This window comes from Bacillus rossius, chromosome 16 (genome assembly GCF_032445375.1).
Source record: "Bacillus rossius redtenbacheri isolate Brsri chromosome 16, Brsri_v3, whole genome shotgun sequence".
NCBI classification, from domain to species: Eukaryota; Metazoa; Arthropoda; class Insecta; order Phasmatodea; family Bacillidae; genus Bacillus; species Bacillus rossius.
The window spans coordinates 42,364,513-42,385,951 of NC_086343.1; the positions used below are offsets into that span (position 1 = coordinate 42,364,513).

Here is a 21,439-nt window from a genome sequence, read left to right on the forward strand (position 1 = left end):
ACTTGGAAAAAGGGCAAAAAATAATTGAAAATAACTTTCAGTTGCTTTACCAAATTAAATGAACTAAATCATTAGAAATAGTTAAAAACAAGAACTAATTTAAATTTGAGTTAAACAATACATGCTAAACAATGAATCCCTCAAAAACCAATAAACAAAAAAATAGTTACGGTATTTACATGATGCAAAGAAATCTAATCGGGTATTGAATCTGATCATAAACATTATAATTATTAAATATGATTGTTTTATAAGTTGGAACGGTAAGGGCCTGTATTGCTTGCTACAAGATGAGTTAACTTCTTCTTAAAATCTACGAACATGCATAAGATACTTGTCACATGCTGGTTTTGGCTCGGTGCGCGTCTGTTCTCTCTGCAGGGCACAGCTCTCACTCTGTCGGCGTGCCGGGCAGCTTCAGCTGTGAACAGTGACTAGCCACGAGATACTTTGCTTCTGACTCCAGCTCCTAGTACACATCACATGCTGAACACATGTTCCATAGTTAGTTAACTGCTTCTGAACAATACAAAGTTTTTTTCTCCATCAAAATGAATGTATTAAAACTTTCAACTTCCTATTGGATGTTATGTCACAAGCTTATCAACAAAGTATAATTTGAACTTTGAATGTCTTAATGTAGTATTGAAGGGATATTAGTTGCCAGATAAATTTGTCTCCTTATTAAATTTATAATTTTAATTACTGTTCTGTAGATATTTAGGTAGGTGTATTTTATGTTTTCAGCCTAATGCCATTGTTGTAAGTTTATTTGTATTTTGATAGTTTAGTCATTGTAATGAACTTCATGCATGGATCAAGCAAAGAATATTATAAGGAGGGTGGTGTAGGAGACCAATATATGAATACATAGATTTAGGGGAGGGGGTCACTTAGATCTGCAGGAAAGCTGACAAGCCAAAAACCTAAAAACAAAAAGCTAAAAGTAAACCTTATGCTTAAAACAATTAAGAAAAAAATATGTATATTTCCAGGAAATGTAATATTATGTACAAAGGGAGAACAACCATGTTAGTAGTTATTGTGTATTTTTTTATGGTAGTAAATATATTTTCTTATTCTTTATTAGATTCTGAGATATAATTATTTATCTTAAAACCATATTCACCCCTTTTTAAACACTTTAGGGTTTGACTTTCACAAAATGGTAAAATTGTAGTGGGTAGTATTTGTTTGTATCTTTATTATTTGTACCCATGATCTTTACTAAAGCTTTATTAGATTTGGAGGTATAACTAGAGACACTGAAATTTCGCGAATCGCGATATCGTGAAATAACACCGCAATTTACCTTAATTCGCGACAAAACACAGAAATCGCACAGCATCGAGAAATAAAACTGATAATAATGAATTAGACCACCCATGCAAGACATCGCGAAAAACAAGTAAACACGACGTTGACGGCACATCGCCATTTTTCTAAGTTCCAACATGGCCGCTTTGTAGTAATGAAAGTAAATAATGATTTACAGTATTCCCGTCACGTAATCATGACAATTTGAAACGAAAGCAGTAATTGCAATCATAAACTAATTAAAAAGAGAAAAATGTACCTGAGCATCAACACAAAGTTAATAAAAAATACCGGCGATGTTTTCAACACAATATAGCTGCCATGATTTTCAACCCGCTGTATTTACACATTAATCTTGTAGAGAAATATAAAATTTTAATTCTTCCTTTCATGTTGAACAGTTAACAACCTCATGCTTTCAACTACGTTTGACTGGCTTGGCAACCTACTCGTTAGAGCTGTAGGTGTAGCAAACCGTATGTATTCGGTACTGACTGAGTAACGGGTGCGCCATCTAGTATCGAGTAACGAAACGTTACACACGGCTGGATTTCGTTACTCGCATTTTTCGTATGTTTTACGCATGCGCGCGCATATTCGATGAATTTACGTTACAAAGAACGATGTTTGTTAAAGTATAATATGGAAATTTGTCGTCCAAGTTTTTTACTGTTTATAAGAAAGTATTTTTTACAAATTAGAAATATGTATGTTTTTGTTCTTTATTATCGCGTATTTTAACGTGTTTTTTTGGTTTTTATCTTAAAAGAGATAATATAATAAAACCGCTCTAATGAGATTTAATTGTTTCTTGGTTAACAAAAACTGTTAATTATCAAATATTGTTAATTGTTTATATTCTATTTATTATTATTTACGTGACGTCATACTGTACGCGTACGCAATACGACTCGATTCGTTGCTGCAACATAACATTGCATGTTATGCGGTATCAGAAGTAACGAGTAACGTAGCGACACGATAGTAACGAGTACTAATTGTTATAGTAACGAATACATACGGGTACACTTTTTTTCGTTACTTTTACACCTCTACCACTCGTAAACATGAACACATGGCACTACGCCGATTGATAAGCAAAATCAGTGACCTTTAACTGCCGTAACTACACTTCTCAGCAAATGCAATATGACCGCAGAGCAAGTGAATACGGCGTCAACGGGACAAAGAACAGCAGCAAGAAATATTAAAAGAATACTAAGTTGAGACATTTTGTGCCGAGGCAGCGCGCTAGGCGACACCGGGCCGTGCCGAGGCAGCGCGCTAGGCGACACCGGGCCGTGCCGAGCTGTTTCAAGCCTACAATTTTTATTTGCCAATAGTGTTGACTTTAGAGTGCAGTATACGAGTATACGCCGTGCCACTATTATTTAGCCAAGCAAAACTTGTAGGTCATAAAACCATTCTCAAAAGTTAAAGTAAACATGAAAAATCAAAACAGCGAAATAAAACCGAAATTTGATTTTTTCAAAACGAAATTTAAGGAAAAATAAAACCATTTTTACGGGACTCTAGGTATAACCATATTTCCCTTCTTCTCACCCTTTTGGGGTTGAATTTCATAAAATGGTGAGATTGTGGTTGGTAGCTTTCGTATTCTTATACTTAGTTACTAATTTTGATTCTTATGCAATATTATATTCAGAGATATAATTAATTATCTAAAAACTATATTCACCCCTTGTTAACCCCTTTAGGGGTTGAATTTAAAAAAAAATTGTAAATAAGTGGTTGGTAGTATTCATCTTATCATTATTGGTACCTTACCCAATACCTTTTCTTAGGTTTGATTTGATTTAGAGATGTAATTAATTATATTAAAACCATATTTACTCCTTTTCACCCCTTAGGCGTTGAATTTCGCAAAATGGTAAAATTGTGGTTGGTAGGTTTTGTATGTTTATTCTTGGAACCCAATATCTATTCTTATGCTTTATTAGATTTTGAGGTATAATTAGTTATCCTAAAAACTTGAATCTCTTATCCAACCCCCTTAAGGGATGATCATCAAAAATCATTTTTAGTGCTCACCTATGTCATAGAAGGAACTCCTACGTAAAGTGTCTTGCTCCTAGACCCACAGTGCGTTGTCTTGTCAGGCAGTGTTAGGAATTTTATTAAGTAGATACTGGATCCAACAAATTTTTCACTTTATACATAAAGTGGAATTTATTTCCCGTGAATATAAGTTACCACTCTAGGATATAAGTTATATATAGGATATAAGTTACCACTTTGGTTAGGAAAGTACCATATTTGTATGGTACAAATTTCTATAAAGTGTATAGGTTAGTAACTTCCATTACATGTTTAGGATTATTACCATGTCATACAGTGTAGTCATAGTGACTTATGTACAATATTTATTAAACATATAAATATTCAGACCATAACCTTCAATTATTCACATTAAAATTGTTCAAAATATATAACCTGACTGTAACAATAACAAATATAGAACTTTCAAAAATATGCTGTTATCCTGAATACAGTGCAGATTATGTTTGTTACTTTTTGGTATGAATCATTCGTAAGTAAAGTGGTTTTTGTAGTAGGTGACGTGGCCGGGGGTTGTTGTTACGATGTTAGGCGGTAATTTAATGGGCGCCACCACGTGTAGGGGCACGTGGACCCGGCAAGACTCCGATCCCAGGGCGTGACGTCGCCCGTGTGGAGACGTGACTCGTTTCCCCCTAATACTGCCTATGCAATAACCAGACCTATAGCCCGCTCTCAGCGTCGGGCACGCTTTAATCCCTACCGTGGGCTCTTAGGGCGTCCCACACGCCCCTAGGTACTCGGGTAACACACACGTGGCCAATCACAACACAAGGTACGGATCCGGGTTTTTATTGGCCCTGCATACACATAGACACGATAACTCCTTACACACTCCTAGTCTCGTCGTTTAACAGTCAAAAGCCTTACGGCGCAATAGGCTTAGGTGAGGCCGGCCACCACGTGGCCGTGCTAGAATGTTCGCGAAGGTTTCAAGTCCCGTTACCGGAGTTAACAGCTATTAATCAAGCAGTCGGCTCCCGAGGTAGGCCCCGGGGATATACGAAAACGTTTTAGATTACTTACGAGTCGACAGAATTACCGTATCAGTTGAATATCAAAGTTGAAGTCCCCGGAGTGCGGCGTGCTTCCTACCTCGGTGAGCGCTAGAGATCGACTGGGGCGAGCAATGGCCGTCGGGGTGGCTAGACAATGACGCAGCGCGCCAAACGGAGGGTACCGTTATTCGGGCCGTATTGCGCCGAGGCTTACTCAAGAAAACCCTAAAAGCTATTCTTTAATTTCTTACATATAATTATAAAATATAAGAATTACATTAGAAGTTTATTATGCAGTTCTCAATAAAAGATGAAGATCGGTTTTGCATTATGGCCTCGGCAAGTCTACGTCTCTGGCGGCCTGCAGGATATTTCATCAATACACTTAAAATTTACGTTAATTATTGAAATGACAAATATTATAAAAATAACAGGGGTGAAAAAGAAAAGCGAATTACAAACATCCAATTACTAATAATTTAGGGGTACGAAGCACTGATTCTACTGCGCCCTCTTCCTGTGGTTCGCAGCGCTCTCACACGCACACACACACACGCATGTCGGCGGGAGATTCAAACGCCAGGGAAGGAGTGGAGTGGTGGGGTGTGATAGCATATCGAGCTGGGCGTAGCCCCGGACGATGTCATAGGTACCTAAAAGGAATGTTTTGTTTTGTCCTTGTTAATAGTTTTATATTAATATTTGAGCAGTGCATGACTGCCACTTGGTAGTTGCAGAGCCAGAGTAGCACGCAGGTGTTCATGTTCCAGCAAGTGCAGGGCATCTGGGCTCAGAACATCGACGATGCATCGTGTGCTTCCGTGAATCACAAGTACCGACTCATAGTGTTCGGGAGGAAGAAGTGAGTTCAACCCACAGCTTGTTGTTGCAAGCGCGCAAGTGATAATTCTTGTTTTTGATAAGTTGCTTGTTTTTTTTTTATAGTCTATTTTGTTATAATTAGAGTAGCAAATTTATTTCATTCATTTCAGGCATTTACAAAACCTTACCAGGTTGATTCAATCAGAGTAAAAGTTGATTTTACCCATTCGGAAATAGAACCCCAAGTAGCTCACCCAGGAAAAATATTGATTGGGTTAACCCAAACCTGCACTCAAATCACCTCAGGTTAAATCCTGCATGATCGTAGTTAAGTAAAGTAGAGCAGACAAATTAATAAGAGTAGAAGAATACATAAACAAACATAATATATTATAACATAATTATAACATAATATATTGCCCACCATAAAAGTGTTTTAGCTGTCGGTGGGCATGTCACAAATACAAATAAATAAATAAATAAAAAATAAATAAAAATAAAAGTAGTTAATTTGTTTGAGAAGACTGTTTAAAATACTGACTGAGAGTTGTATTGACAAAATAAAATTTATCAGCTGGTAAAGCCAGCCCACGAGATACCCATTTCCTTAGCAGTTTTCATACCTGTTATCTGTTAGCACATCTGCTCTCGTGGCACCCTTCTGAAAGGTCTGGCTCTGGGTATAAAAGTTTTCATACCCAAAGTCTTAACCAAAACCACAATAGAATGTTTTACTTTACTGCTATACCCACGAGCGGAAGTTGTTCAGATGGCAAATCCATGTGTAGCGATGTAAACTGTAAACCCTTATATAGTCCTTTTTGTAAATATTAGGGGGTGTAACAAAGGTAGTGGTATGCCAAATTAAACTTTATGATAGTAAAACTACCCTGAAATATGTTTGGTAAACTAAAATAATCTTAGAAAGAAGTACTTGCAAGTTTTAAAATATGTAAAAAAACTGGCATTACATTGATAATAAATAACACATAGTGCCTGACTAAAGCTGTAGTTGTTTTGACAGCTCAGTGGCAAAGTGCATGGTTGAAGAGTTCAGGGTAGATATTTGGAAGTGGTTCAAACTTTCTCACTAAAAAACCTTTTTCTTCCTATTTAATAACAAATTTTTGGATTTTACAAATTGTGCTTTAAACAAATATGTATCAATATATTTTATCTGCTTATTTAATTGCTTAGACCTTAGAATAATATTAAGTACAAAGCTCAATCCATTGGTTTTTATTACTTCATACAAGGTAGACATATATCCTTTATTTATACTTAAAATAAAATTATATGTTTTCAAGTAATTAACAAAAAATGTTATTTTTCCAGATCGGATGGGGCAGTCGAAACAGTCTGTGGCCCTCATGGCATAGTGCACTTTTATTTTAATTTTTTGTTTAATATCATGATGTTTTGTTTAATATTATGATTATGTTTTGATTGAAAATTTATGTATCAATTTGTTGTTTATACCACAAATATAAAATTTTTATTATATATCTCAATTCAAGGCTTGTACCAATGCATTGCTGAAGAAAGTTATGTGCACCGAGTCTAATTTACGGCATAGATAGCTAAAAAAAATTATATTTGCTGCAAGATTATACCAAAATGGTTTAGAATCAATTATAAATGAATGTCCCACTTCAAAAAATTAAAACAGGCATAGAAAATTACCACTGTACGTAAACGAGGGGGGGGGGGGGGAAGCTAGCAAACAATCAAAATACTCACCTATTCCGAATCACAAAGACTGCTTTTCCCGCTGTCTGTATCGCTTTGTAATGTTCCTGTCACTTGAACATTAGAAATTTATTATTATTTTTTAAAATTTCAATGTCAATTCTCTTGTCACTTTTTACATAGTCCCCTTAAATATTTTTTGTGTGCTTGCATCACTCTTTCCATTTGTCCAGAGAATAGCTGCTGAACATCTCCTTGCACTAGTTCCTTTTCTCATCTAGCGATGAATAGATTCCTTCCCGGATTTAGTTTTTGATATCTGTCCATACCAGATGAATCGGTTCAAGTCCGCATAGTACGGAGGCAGGTGAATGACATCATGGCCACATTATGTGATTAACACATCTATTTTAAATTATTTTGTTACTGGCACACTTTTTGCTAAAAGCAAAAGAATCACTTTCGTCATTGTTGAATAGATTGAAATATTGTCTGTCAGCCAGTTTTGGATGTCTTGTTTTAGGAATGATGATGTAGATTTTTTTGTTCAGCTATACATAAAGATAACTGGTGTTGTCCAGTACTAGTGTACATTATTCAGGTAAATTTGGCAGTAATTTACTTTTTACCCACATTGAAAAGTTTTCAAAATCCATGTCATCTTGGTAGTCTCCAGATTTCTGTTTTGACTTAAAAATAAGTAAAGCATTTGGATCAAAACCTTCTCCTCCATCTGCATGCATAATAATAAATCTTGGACATTTCTCAATGGATTCTGTGACGTCTATTTCTGTATCTGTCTGCCAAGAACTTTGCTGTGTGTAGCATCATTCAACATAAACTACGATTCTGCCAGCCTTACGGAACTCACATATTTGTTCAAGATAGCGTACTCTTCAAGCAGCTATTTCTGGCTTTTCAGTCAGAATATCTCTCTTTGATTGACCCTTTTTCTAGCGGAATCTTAGCTTCTTCAACAAGTTTTCCAAGTATATGTATTCCCTGCTACACTTCAAAACTCTGTCTTCTTGCAAAGCGTTATTCAAATTATTTAATGTGGGAACCAATTTTCTTACAGCATAAATCTCATGAATTTATCGCCTCATAGCATCACATGTAAAATTGTCTACTTCAATTATTTTCCTTACCCTCTGCTAGAATTAGTTTAACTGTTGATATTTAGACACCTGTTGTAGCACTTGTTCTTTCAGACATTGTACGTCAATTTAAAAAAAGTTTTTTTTTGTTCTCTGTAATATGTTGCAATATTGTAGACTATCTCCTGAGCTTGTCCCTGCAGTGGCATGCCAGATTTAATACACAATTTAAATCTTCACATAGAAGCAGGGCTCGATTTTAGCACCTGTCCGCCTGCCCGGGACAGGCAAAATCTCGTCCGGGCAGGCAAAATAAAAAAGGCAACTGTCCGGTGGACAGGTGCAACTTGTGACGCTGAGGTTACTCACACGCACTAATGCAGCAGAGGTGATTAATAACATTTATGCGACCACGACCGCAAATAAAACGTCTTTGACAATATCTATAAATAAACAATAATGGCTGAAATGAGTTTGATCCAGCACCAGCAATAAATCTCTGGTATCATAATGTTCAGAGAAAACGTTGACCCTTTCAGCCTCCTTATCGAAAATGTTCAAGACAGAATCAGCCAAGTATAATTCGTGTAGTGAATCAGACAGTGACTCGTCTGAAAATGATGATTAAATAAGGATGTTAAGTGTGTGATAAAAATAGGTGCAAAATATAGCAAAAATCCTTTTTTCTCACTTTTTCAACGACTTTGAAATTTTTTTTATTTGGGTAAAACAGCGGACAGGCAAATTTTCGATGACACCTGTCCGTTGGGCAGGTTAAAATATTCCTTAAAATCTAGCCCTGCATAGAAGTCATAGCGTAGATTGGTTCGTGTAGTTAGGACTGCCGGACAGCCGAGCGCGATTGGTTTTATCAGCCAGGAAGCAGTTGCCTACTAATCCCCTCCCCTACTCGACTGTGCTACTCATCCCCTCCCCTACTTGATGCTCTTGTCACGTGATCACCAGAGACCTTGGGATCTGCGCAGGTTCTTTTGTTTCTTGTCGCACTATATCATTCTAGGTATCATGTGTATGGAGGAACAAATCCTTTCTTCTCTTCTGCTGTACAAACGTTTATGCCCACTTTTAAACCCATGGGTATGACAAAATTTAGCAGAAGAGGAAATTAGGCTTAAAGGTACTTATGTAATAAAGATATTATTTTGATGAAAATAAAAATTTGCTAGTTACCTATGATTTTGAATACAACATATCGTAAATTAATCTGCAGACACACTCTTTTAAATCACTGTTGTGTTTAATTGAACAGATGAAACAAAAAAAAAGTGTTTTCATTTTTGAACTGCAATATTATGTGAGTTCTTAAGAAAGTCTACTTGTTTGGTAACTAAATAGTTAACTCAGTGTGTTCAATTAAGCTACATCATGTGATTGAGCAAACAAAGTTAACCCCCAACAAGTTAGTTTTTTGTAAGCGTCTTGTAGCAGCACTTGTACTTATTTCAGGAGTTCATGGGTTCCCAGTCATTAAGAGTCAGAACTTGGATAAGTGGTATTTATTTTTTAGTAATGTATAATATTTACTTTAGTAAGGTTTTTCAATTGATAATATACCTCAAGTCTTTTAAAATGTTATTTAGAAAATTTTTAAGTTGAATAAAAATCTTGAAGTAAAACAAAAATGTAAGAAACCTTTATGTTATGATAACTTGACTGTGCACTCTTGTATTCCACGTGTGTGGTTGGCCGACAGCTCGCAGGCGATCGCGTACTGCATCGACGAGAGCACGGGCGGGCTGGAGGTGTCGCACCACATGGTGCTGTCGTCCCGGGACTACCCGGGGGCGCCGGGCGCGGTGACGTGCGTGCGCTGGACGCCCGACGGCTGTGCCGTGGCCGTGGCGTGGCGACACGGGGGCCTGTCCCTGTGGAGCACCTTCGGGGCGCTGCTGCTGTGCTCGCTGGGCTGGGACTACGGCCTGCACGCGGACCTGTCCCGGGAGAACCCCCTGCTCGTCACCAGCATGGTACACGCCCTTCCAGCCCCCGACGACAACATGCGTACATGCGTATTACCTTCGGTGACGATGGTGTTTGCGATTGTGAAGGAATGGTCGGCGGAGGGCTACCAGCTGTGGATGGTGCGCAGGCAGTCCATGGGCGGCGAGGTCACCGACTCTGTGGCTCAGCTGGACTTCGTGAAGAGTGCGCTCACCGTGAACCCCTGCATGGTGAGTGCTCTCGTTCCACCTCTCTCACCTGCCCTCGTCTGTGTGTGCTCTGTTGCCAGGTAGACCCAACTTTGCGTGTTATGAAGTTTTTTTTTTTCAATGAACATGAAACATATTTTGTGAAGTAAAATTTGGAATAACATTTTTGTAATAAATTTTCCTGTTGTTTATTCATCAAGAGCATCATCTGATAATATTCAATTTTTATTTCTAAGGAGTCGTATTTGAAAGACACCATCTTAGTCCTTATATTTTTTATATTATTTAATATGAAATATTTTTGCTCTTTTTAGCAAAGCACATAATTTTATGGAATGATACTGCTATAAATAGTTTCTCCTGTGAATTAAATAACTAATGTTAAGCATAGAAATATTATTCTTCATCATAATGAAAACTGTAATAAAACTGTCAAAATTCACTTAGTTATGGTCTTGGGAAAACTAAGAAAGAGTAAAATTAAATATATGTATATATTTAAACTTACTTTCACTAAAGATGACATACAAAATAGTTTTTAATGTTAATAAGCGGGGTAGAACCGTATTTACTGTAGAAGGGTTGCCCCTGTGTATGGGTCACACCTAGAATTTCGGGCATTGAAATAAAACTATTTCATCTTAAGGGTCTCACCATAAACTCCCCAACCAGTGATGCTTCTTCATGTAGTATTGACCTTAAAAATTTCCCTTCTTCTCTTATGGTGACACAAAGTTGTGATACACACATCAATAATGCATACATTACCAGTTATGGACTTTTAAAAAGAAGCGATAAGGACACGGAGAACCATCAGCATGCAATCAAAATGGTATATTTATAGATTTACCCCTCCTCCTGTGGAATGCCAACACAGAAGACCCTTGTCAGCTGTCACTTGCCTGATGTCGGCTGGATGAGGCATGCAGCAGACGGCAGACTTGACAACATACAGGCTTCGTTCATGGTGCTTCACACAGTAGGCTAGTGACATTTATGTACGTATTCAACCACAGGGTGTATATGAAAAAAAAAAAATTTTTTAACCGAATGTTAAAAATTTGTGTAAGGGTCGCTTTACATTTTTCGAAACTCAATATTGGCATAAACTGTGCAACCCAAATGCGTGTTGAGTACAGTATGAACCTGGCAACAGTCCAAGCGCGAGGCACGTTGCACAGGAGTGAAGGCTGCGTGGTGGGTTGCAGAGCCAGCAGGGGCACCTGTGCCTGCAGGGAGAGAGCTGCCTGTATGTGAACCTGGGAGACAACCTGGTGCGCGTGTACCACGAGCGCTCGTGCGCGCACGGCTCCGACGATGCCTTCCTGGACGTGTCCAGCCTCACGGTGTCCAACTGCCTGGTCGGCAGCAAGCAGTGGATCGTGGTGCCCATCCCCTCGGCCTACGCCGCCTCCAACTGGCCCATCAGGGTGGGTAGAAGCCCAGCCATGTACAGTTATTCTTGAGCAGTTTTCAAGTATTTCGGTTTTTTAAGGTGTTTGGTAATCATTAATTTTTTTTAAACATTTAAAATCAATAATAGTTTAAATTAAGCTTGTTAGCTAGGTTAGAGTATGTGTGAAAATTAACTTTCACAGTTTTTGTTTAATGTAACTCTCATTAAATTTTGGTAATATTGTGCTGAATTTTTTTTTTCTGGAGCATTGCTGTGCTTTCAGAATGTTCTGCAGTTAAAATGTTTGGCTGGACTAACCAATGAGTTTTTCTCACTACACACAACTTGCTGGGTTATTTTTGGAATGCTCAGCCAGTTTGATTGTGTGAGTCAGCCAGAAGACAGGACCAAGAGTGCAAGTGCTGTGGTTCGCACCATAGTTTATGACATGGCAAATTAAATTGTACGTACATATGTGTTCAGCCATTTGGTATCGAGCATGAATGTAGCACATTACTTATCCATGTGCAATCTGACATTTTTGGATGGCATTTGAGTAAATTGTGTGAATAGAGAAGCCGTAAAATATATGTTTTCGCTGGGCCTGCTCTCAGTGGGCGAGACAGCCCAGAAGGACCGGGAGGGCTCTGCTCTTGGTGTTAGGGGAGGGGACCAGCAGGTTTATAAACACAAGGGAGGTCAGTTCTAGCATCCTGGGGACTGCTGCGGTGGATTAAAGGTAAACAAAAGGCTCAAGATGGTTAGTTCATTCTATAAGTACTGCCGAGTGTGCGTGCTCCAAGTAACTTCATCCTCTGGCCAGGTCAGCAAAATATAAAATTATACTAATTAAAAAGCTTACTTGTGATTGGTTTCCAAGCAAAAACTAGAAAATCAAAGAACCAAAAAATAACAACCGAAATCAAATTGAAACATAAACGTGACTTTAACAAATTCATAGAGATAAACTTTTGAAAATACACGGAAGAAATGTTCGATAAATGTAAATATTTGAACGAAAGTAACTGTAGCACAGCGACGTGATGTGTCCACAGTACACGGCCATCGACTGCGACGGGCAGAACATAGCCGTGGCGGGCCGCACGGGGCTGGCACACTACTCCCTGGGCACGCGCAAGTGGACGCTGTTCGGCAACGAGACGCAGGAGAAGGACTTCGTGGTGACGGGCGGGCTGCTGTGGTGGCGCGACCACGTGATGCTGGGCTGCTACAGCATCGCGGGCGACCGAGACGAGCTGCGCCTGTACCCGCGCGACTCCCGCCTGGACGACGCCTCCATGAGCGCGGTGTGCGTGCCGGCCCAGGTGCTGCTGCTGAGCGCGCTGCGCGACCGGCTCATCACGTTCTGCGCCAGCGGCCAGGTGTCCGTGCACGCCCTGGTGCCTCGGGACGGCCGGCCGCGTGAGTTCCGTATCACCTCGCTATCGGACATCTGTTCGTTTCATATTTCTAATCAGTCTTAACTGGTGGTCTAAGGGAGCATCCAACTTGCTGGTGAGCTGAGTGGAGTAGGGGGCCGGAGGTGCTGCATAAGCTGGGATGGGTAGCCTCAGCTTCTTGGCATAGCCAAAAGCTCTAACGCTCTTCCTGGTTGCGTATGCGGCGTATCCGCATCCATGCCCGTGGGGGCCCCAGGGCGGTAGTGCCTAACGGCTAAGAGCGCTGGGTCAACAATGAAAAGGGGGGGAAATCCCTGTGACTGTCTAGTTTGTATTATAATATATTACCTCGCTATTAGACACCTGTTAATTTGATATTTTTAATCAGTCTTAACTGGTGATGTGTTCGTTGTACTTTTTTCTCAGTTCTCGGTTGAGTTCCGGTTCATAGTATCGGTTCTCAGTTTGGTTCCGGCTCTTAATAATCGAGTCGTGGTTCTTAGTTCTCAGTTAATCTGCTCAACTTACATATTTGTTCTAAATAACTTATCAGCAATGCATTTTACCTCAATTTAACAACAAACAAGTAACTTAGCACTAATTAGCACTCACTAGATGGCTAGAGCAGCACAGCACCCAAGAACTGCCACACTGCAAAATATAATAATATATACTACCTATTTTTTGGTAGATGAATATTTAATTTACGTGCATATAAAAAATTAAGTATTAGTAAATATCTGTTCACAAGCAAAAAAAAACTAATAAAACTAATATGGCAGTATCAACACACCAAAGCCATTGCGAGTTATGTATATATTATTAAAACACGTTATACTGTACTGTTAACAACAAAAAAATGACATTTTATAGCAGATTAGGTTCGTCCACACATTTCAGTAACAATTTCACATTTTTTTTATTTGATAATTTCTCTATGGCACTGCTCGCTGGTCTTCGTTTAAATAATTTGTTTCATGGGCGATAGGGAGAAGTTATATTTTAGAATATCACCCGGGGCTTCAAGTTGGACATCTGGCTGGGAGGAAGCTCTTCTTAGAGAGAAATGAAGCGGGAGGTCCTGGACAACATGATGGGTGCAATTTCGTTGCCCAAATGTTGGACCCTGTCTGAAACACAAGCCAAATTCCAAACGAATTAGACCTGCTTCCAGACAGTCAAACACAGTCGGCACGAAAAGGCTAACAAACGGGAATTCGGGGAGGAAAAATCTGCCGAAGTAACTCACCAAACAGGGTGCAGCTCCAGGGCTCAGGAGATGTCTCGCGCCGACATCAGAATGGCGCGGACCGAGAAATGCGGGGATGACGCGGCAGAAAACATTCTTTAGTAGAATAAAAGAATTAATAAAATTTAAACTAAAACATGACTTGTTTTCTAATTACTACTACTGACTGGCTACTACGGAAATTTTGAAGCTGGGATCACATCCCTTAACACAGCTGACTGCATTCCTTATTCCCACGAGTTTGTCATTGCCGCGAAAAGCCTCTTAACCGAGGTGACGCCGAGAAGACGCGGTAAGTAGCTGAAGTCAGAGTACTGAGTGCCGCGGTGGCGGACAAAACTCCTAATTAAAACGAGCGGTCGGCCCTAGGGAAAAAGAGGGGAAAGGTTCGGCTCTGGGCTGGATACTTCCGAAGGTGACCGAGGTGTTCGTAGCCACGACTTCAGTTGCTTGCGCCGAAGGGCGACTGCTGCGGTCTCTACCGGCAGGCACCGAAAGCAACATACAATTGACTTTTACAGGCCGCGAGGAGGAAGCATAGGGCCTTATGGCGTAGCCGGTGCTACACTCTGGCGGCCTAAAGGTACAGAAGGAGGGGGGGGGGTTGGTTAACAAGATCGCCAACAGTTGTCGTGGGCGTCAGCTCCACGAGCTGGCGACAAGAGAAGAAGTTACTGTTTCTGCCGCTAGATGTCGTGGGTGGTCCATCCTTGCATATTTTTTTTCTTATGGCAAATCGACCTTGAAATCGGCCAATGCTTGGTAGGTTCACGGCAGGAAAATGATCCTGGGCTAAATTCTTAGAATTAAGGGGGGGGGGGGGGGGGGGGTTGCAAAAAACGCCACCAGGCTGGGAACGAGCGTCCTGGCCGAGGAGAGAACCTAAGACGTATGCGTGACAGGAAAGGCTATGGTAAGCTCGTCTCTGAGAAATGGTAACAACTGGTCCAGAGCTGCTGTATGCAGTTTTGGTCATGCAGGGAAATATTGTTACAGGCCGGGAACGTGACTGTAAGCGGGAGAAATGTCATACTGGCTGCTAACATCTACATTAGACTAGCAAAATATCAGATTGGTCCCTGAGAAAAGGTGCCTCGATCCACTGGCACAAAGTTTAACTACGTGGAGTACACCAGCCTAACAAAGTGTAAATCACCCTTTTTGTATCTAAATGATATAGAAAATAAAAATTTCCAAAAAAAAAAAATAATTTAAAATTATAATAACAATTTAAAAAAACGTGCCGAAATCCCTAATTTCCGGCACATACTCCCCCGCTTGAATGCGGAGCGTAGAGGAAAAATAATACAACACTTACACTCTTTTGTTAGGCGCGTTACCAGGTTCGATTGTATCCTACTACTTACTTTCTAAACAGGCGCGCGGTATGTAGATACCTCCCGCTTGCACTTAACCTATTACAAAACAAACTTACAAACTAAGTGGCCACTTAAACTAGTACACATTAATGCTAGCATTCTTATATCTAGTACCATGGTTTTGTATAACTTAAAAAATTCCTCCCGGGTTTTTGGAGAAATTACATCTTAACGATGCTAGGCATGCCGAAGTTTAGTAAGCCTCCTTTGATAGGAGTAAAAGAAAAACAAACCTACTGTAGGTTTATCTGTGTTTTCTTTAAATGGGAGATGTGAGCTCTGGTCACAAATTCTCCGGAACTGGGATCAGCTAGGCTAGTTGTCACCGGCGATGAAAATCACTGGATCTGCAAGGGACCGAACCAACGATACGAGAGTTTGGCTGATCGCTTGTCGATCGCTCTACTCTGTGGGTGTGCCTTACATAGCACTATATCACCTAGTACCTTGTAAGGATTAGGTGAACGATTTTTGTTGTACTTGACTTTACTTGCCTCATGAGAAAGGTTTAGGTTTCGGTGTGCTCTTCTCGAGATCTCCCGAATGTCCTTCGGATCATCGGGTAAGATTGGAAAGAGGTGTATCTGGTTTATATGTAAACATCAGCTCAAATGGGTTTGTTTTGTGTTCTTCGTGGCGTGCTTAATTAAACGCCATCTGCAGCCATACCAAATTGGAGTCCCACATATCCTGCGCCCAAGTTTACCTAGTTGTTTACGGTGTGTCAACAACCATGCCAAGGCTTGGTTTTCTGTTTCTAGGAAAAATTCTCGGTGTTCCAAAAATTGGCGAAATTTATCTATTCCAAAAACTACTGCCAAGCATTCCAATTCGTATACTGGTGAGGATTTCTTCTCTTGATGTGTGAGTGTGCGCGAAGCAAATGCAATCTGCTGTCGGTGACCTTCAAACTCTTGTGATAGTACGGCGCCAATAGCGACACTGGATGCATCTGTTTGCAAAATAAAAGGTTTTGTGAAATCCGCCATACGGAGGACAGGTGGGCTGGCTATCGCCTGTTTTAACACTTGAAAATATTTTTCCTGTTCTGGACCCCATACAAAAGGAGAGTTTTTCTTTTACTCCTATCTAAGGAGCCTTACTAAACTTCGGCATGCCTAGCATCGTTAAGATGTCATTTCTCCAAAAACCTGGGTAGTAATTTTTTAAGTTATACAAAACCATCGTACTAGATATAAGAATGCTAGCATTAATGTGTACTAGTTTAAGTGGCCACTCAGTTTGTAAGTTTGTTTTGTAATTCGTGCCCACGCCAACATGCCCTACATGCGCACAGGACCACCTGCTTGCCATCCCTGCTGACCTCCACTGAAGCCCTTCATTCCCCTCTGCTCGCCCTACACCTCCTCCCAACCAGGACGCCTCCTGCGCTCTGGCTGTCCGTACTAGTGCGCCAGCAGCCGCCTCCGGTCGTTCAGACCCCACCTCTAGGCACCGACACGGTTGGGTATACGTACTTCTTATGTCAGCCAGGAGGCAGGTGTGATTTATCATATTGCAATAAACCTCTGGGGCTGACCTCAAGGGAAAGTGACCTGCCTCGTTCCTCGCTGACACAGCAGTTGGGTGAGCTCTCAGTGGCTGGAGTTCCCTGTGAAACTGGTCCGCCGGGAAAACAGTCACGCCTGAGGACCTGTGGGTTGGTCAGATCGACCACCCCTGTACACCGCACCACCGCAGGCCTGATCAGACCTCTGCTCCTTGCTCCTGCCCCGCCCGGCCTTGTGCCTGTCGAGCCAGGGGGAAACCCTGTCCGGTCCGTGGCACAAGCTCAGAGGGCAAGACCAGGGAGAAGCTATCCCCTCCTGCCTTGACTGAGAAGAACCCGGAGTCTTGCTGGAGAGGACTCGCTCGGGAGCCGGTAGTCGTCACATCCCTAGCACCGATGCCCCTGGAGGCGTGACCCATCATCTGCTGCAGGGTCGGTGGCCCGTGCCTGGTCCGCGCCAGAGCCCCGGAACCTGTCCGCAGCTGCCCTGTGGGAGGGCAGCCCTCCGCAGGAACTCAATCATTCATTTAGTTGAAGGAATTTTAGAACGAAATGTGCCCGGGGTAAGGTTTGGCTCTTTATATTTCCATGGTTATTTTGATTATGTTATGAATCTTGGTCCGGAGAACCAACACATCATTAGTCATAACATTATATTAACATTATTTGTAAGATTAATTTATATCAGAAACTGGATTTTCTCTTATTTTAAGTAAACACATAAAATTATCTATTTTTAATTCCTACCTAGATAGTTACATATATTAATTTATTAATTTTAACCTTAATATGAAATAATTATACCTGAACCCTATGCGTATCCTTTCGTACGGTTACTTCCAGTCATTCAGGCACGAGAAGCGAGTGGAATTATCCGCTGTGGAATATGTATCACCGTATCACCATTCAGGGTTTGATGCCCGGTGTGTTGATCTTCTCTGGCGTCTTCCCCAGCGACCCGACGTCTGTGGGATGCTAACAGTGATTCACAATAGCGCGATTCTAGCAATGGGATGCGATGCAGCGAGTCACAGCTGTGACAATCCAGACCTCTGGGTAGTTCAAGGGTAGTTCAAATGTAGTCTGAATTGCACATACATAAACATTTGAAAAGAAAGTATTTTACTGTTGATCAATTACAGAAGTAATATCTCTCGGATACAGACTGATTTTTACTGCTTTTTATAAGTCCTTCATGAAAAACTCACGGGTCACAATGGCGACTATCTTCCGATCACAAAATAAAGTACATGAAGGGGAGGAAAAACTCACAGAAGCCAAACAACTCCACTTGTGCAAACAACTCGCTTCATTACTTACGCACGATATTAAAAGCTGTTGGTTGGTAAATCCCGTGTTGCCCACGATGCACGCTGCCAGTGGCCGCCAGTTCACTGAAGGCTCTACTCTAGGGCTTGCCTGCCACCTGTGTAGCATGGCCTGTGCCACATTGGCAACACGTCACACAATTTCATTTTTTAAGCAGGAGATTACTGTGTAATTTGTTTTATTTTTTATGAAATCATTAAAAAATACAGCATATTACTGAACAAATATGACATTTAAATGTTCCATAATACTAATTTCTCCAAAACAGTCTCATTTTGATTGATACGTGATGCACTTTTACAATATAATGATTTGGAACAAATTTAATAAATATAGTATTTTTGTGTTTGAAAAAGTTTCAACATCGAAATGTAAAAACTAGTAACCAGTAACAGTTGCAAGATTAAAAATGAGTAAACTTTTCGAAAAATTTTTTTTATAAATTGTGGTACAAATTTTCATGCAAAATAAATTATTTTCTTTCAATTTGATTTTTAAAAGTTTACACATTTGTCCTTAGAGTAAAGTTGTAATTGAAAATGCTGATAAGTGCCTTGAATTTAATTAATTGTTTTTTAGTGTATTAAATTGAATTTCAGTGTTTTATGATGTATTTACATACTTTTCACATACAATTCACCATACATATAGTCTTGTCCCTACCAATTAACATTTCTGGAGGCACCTTCTCACCTGTGGTAAAACTTTATGTGATTTATTATTTAATGTTTTTTTGTATTGCCCAATAAAGCCAATGATTTCAGTAAATTTTTTTTTTTTTTAAATCTTGTCAGACTTAAAAATTATAATATATTTAATATTTATTTCATAGAACAATGCTATTTTTAATTGTGAGCAAAATTTAGCAAGATTGTACTGTGATGATAATTTTAATTAATACTAAGTCCTGGTCCATCTGATTTTCCCCTTCAGTGCAAGGATTTGATCCAGACACAGAATTTGAAAAATACAGTACTGTACACATCTCTCGTCATTAATTTTTTTTTTTTAAGTCAAAACAGGTCATTAACTTCCAGACCATAAATAATTGTTATAACAGTTATAATTGTTATATGACATGTTCGTGCTGATGTTTGCTTCATTGAAGAACCAGCATGTGAAAAAAAGGAGCTACCAAATCAAAATTTAGTTTGTATCAAGAAGTTCTGGCTTGTAGGTACTAGAAATGTGAAAATACATTCCTGTCTAAGTGACTTTCTTGTAACTACACAAATAGCATATATATCTTGCAACTTACGCTACAAATGTATATCAAATTTCAAAATTCTCAAGAAAATACAGTTCCTTTATAAATCCTATGTCCTTATGATGTATTTGGTATACATTTGTTACGTTGAATAATGTTCGCAGGCTTTCACGGCTATTGTCTGAAGTAGCTTGGCTTCTGGGTTGTAGCCGTGTCCTTGGCATCATCAGGGAGCAGTTACCTACGTCCTGCCTTTATATTTGTTACGTTGGACACAACTGAGCAGCACACTATGAGTGTGTGATGGGGTCGTAAGCGGGTGGGTGGTTGCCATGCCTGGGGCGTGCTGTGTGATGGGAGCTCACTTTGAGCCGTGCCTGGGGCGTGCTGTGTGATTGGAGCTCACTTTGAGCCGTGCCCGGGGCGTGCTGTCGCAGCGGAGGTGAGCCGCCTGCAGAGCGTGGACATCAGCGCGCTGTGCGTGCACCCTGCGTGCGTGGTGTCCGTCACGCTCACGGCTCTGCGCACCGAGTCCAGCCGCCACTCGGCGCGCGAGGCGGAGAGCATCATGCTGAACATCAGCGGCCGGTTGCTGGTGGTTCCCCGGGAGCAGGCCCCTCGCCAGGGCGACGGTGACGACGTGAGATCACTACTGCTCTAATGATAACATCCAAACTATTACTCAGACTGGTGTTGTGGTACAATATCTATTTCTTGTGCTTTGGGGGTAAATCTTCCATGTCCTCTGGTCCCGATGGAATACCTACTAACTTTATTCGGCAAGGTTGTTCTCACCCACATGTGTCTCTTCTGAATCATTTATTCTGTTGCGGCCGGGGGACTCGTTATCTGTCGTTTTCATGTAGTTACTGGGTGCCATCGTGTTGTGGCATGCCCGCTAATTGCTAAGCCTTTTTTGCAAATATTATTTCAGTTTGTAAATTCTTAAATATTTTTTTATTTCGTTCTAGGATAGAACTTATATTGTGCGCTATAATTTTAAGTGATTCTAGTATTAAGTTGTAAACACTATTCCAGAAACTAATAACATTCGGCCGAATGTGAATGAAGTGTATTGTATTTTAGTATATATGTTTATATTTTAATTTTAAATGTTATTTTTATAGAAGTGGCTACCTTTTTATTATAGCTTTCTTAACTTTAAAGATTTTTATTTAAGTGTATGTGTGGACATTATGAAGTTTGCCAGTGGACTTGTGATGCACATGGAGCTAGTGGGCGTGGCAGCACTGTGGAGTGGGGGTAAGCAGGGAGACAGTTGTGAGAACATGCCACGGTGCGAGGTGGCGACCGCAGGGCGAGTTAAGGCCACCTCTCAGTAGTATGGACGTATGCTGTGCTTTTGAAGTGAAACTTCTTTGCTGAGGGGGTAACAATTCTCAAGCGTTACGAAAAACCGATCGAATGAGGAGAAATAGCTAGGTATGTGGTGGGGGAACCAGGAGAGGAGGGTAATAGTCTAATAGTTATGTACGTGGTGGGGGAAGTGATAGAGGAGACGGCAGGGAAATGTTGAAATGATGCAACACACTGCTCTTGCACTCTTGCTTTCTTGCGCTCTCAAGCACTTTCATGTACGCGGTTGTATCTTGAGGGTGTATGTCACGCTATCTTCACTCCGGGGCCGCTGGTGTGGTCGGTGATCGCTAGAGCAGCCTTGAGCGGGCTCCACGTGGCGGCGTGTGGCTCAGGTTGAACCCCGCCATGCTGCAGGGATAGGCGGGTCGCGGCGGTAGGGACCCGCCTACACCTGATGCCACCCCGACAGAGGCAGA

At 40.6% G+C, this 21,439-nt stretch overlaps 1 protein-coding gene across 1 annotated transcript in view; it reads left to right on the forward strand.

Annotated features, from left to right (window-relative positions):
• The window catches only part of LOC134540113 (guanine nucleotide exchange factor subunit Rich), a 98,771-nt gene that overhangs the window by 20,186 nt on the left and 57,146 nt on the right, over positions 1 to 21,439 (forward strand). Inside the window, exons 6-11 of the mRNA XM_063382614.1 lie at positions 5,165 to 5,256; positions 9,717 to 9,990; positions 10,072 to 10,194; positions 11,382 to 11,603; positions 12,625 to 12,991; positions 20,081 to 20,283. Coding sequence (XP_063238684.1) covers positions 5,165 to 5,256; positions 9,717 to 9,990; positions 10,072 to 10,194; positions 11,382 to 11,603; positions 12,625 to 12,991; positions 20,081 to 20,283 — 1,281 coding nt within the window. The remainder of the gene's footprint in view (positions 1 to 5,164; positions 5,257 to 9,716; positions 9,991 to 10,071; positions 10,195 to 11,381; positions 11,604 to 12,624; positions 12,992 to 20,080; positions 20,284 to 21,439) is intronic.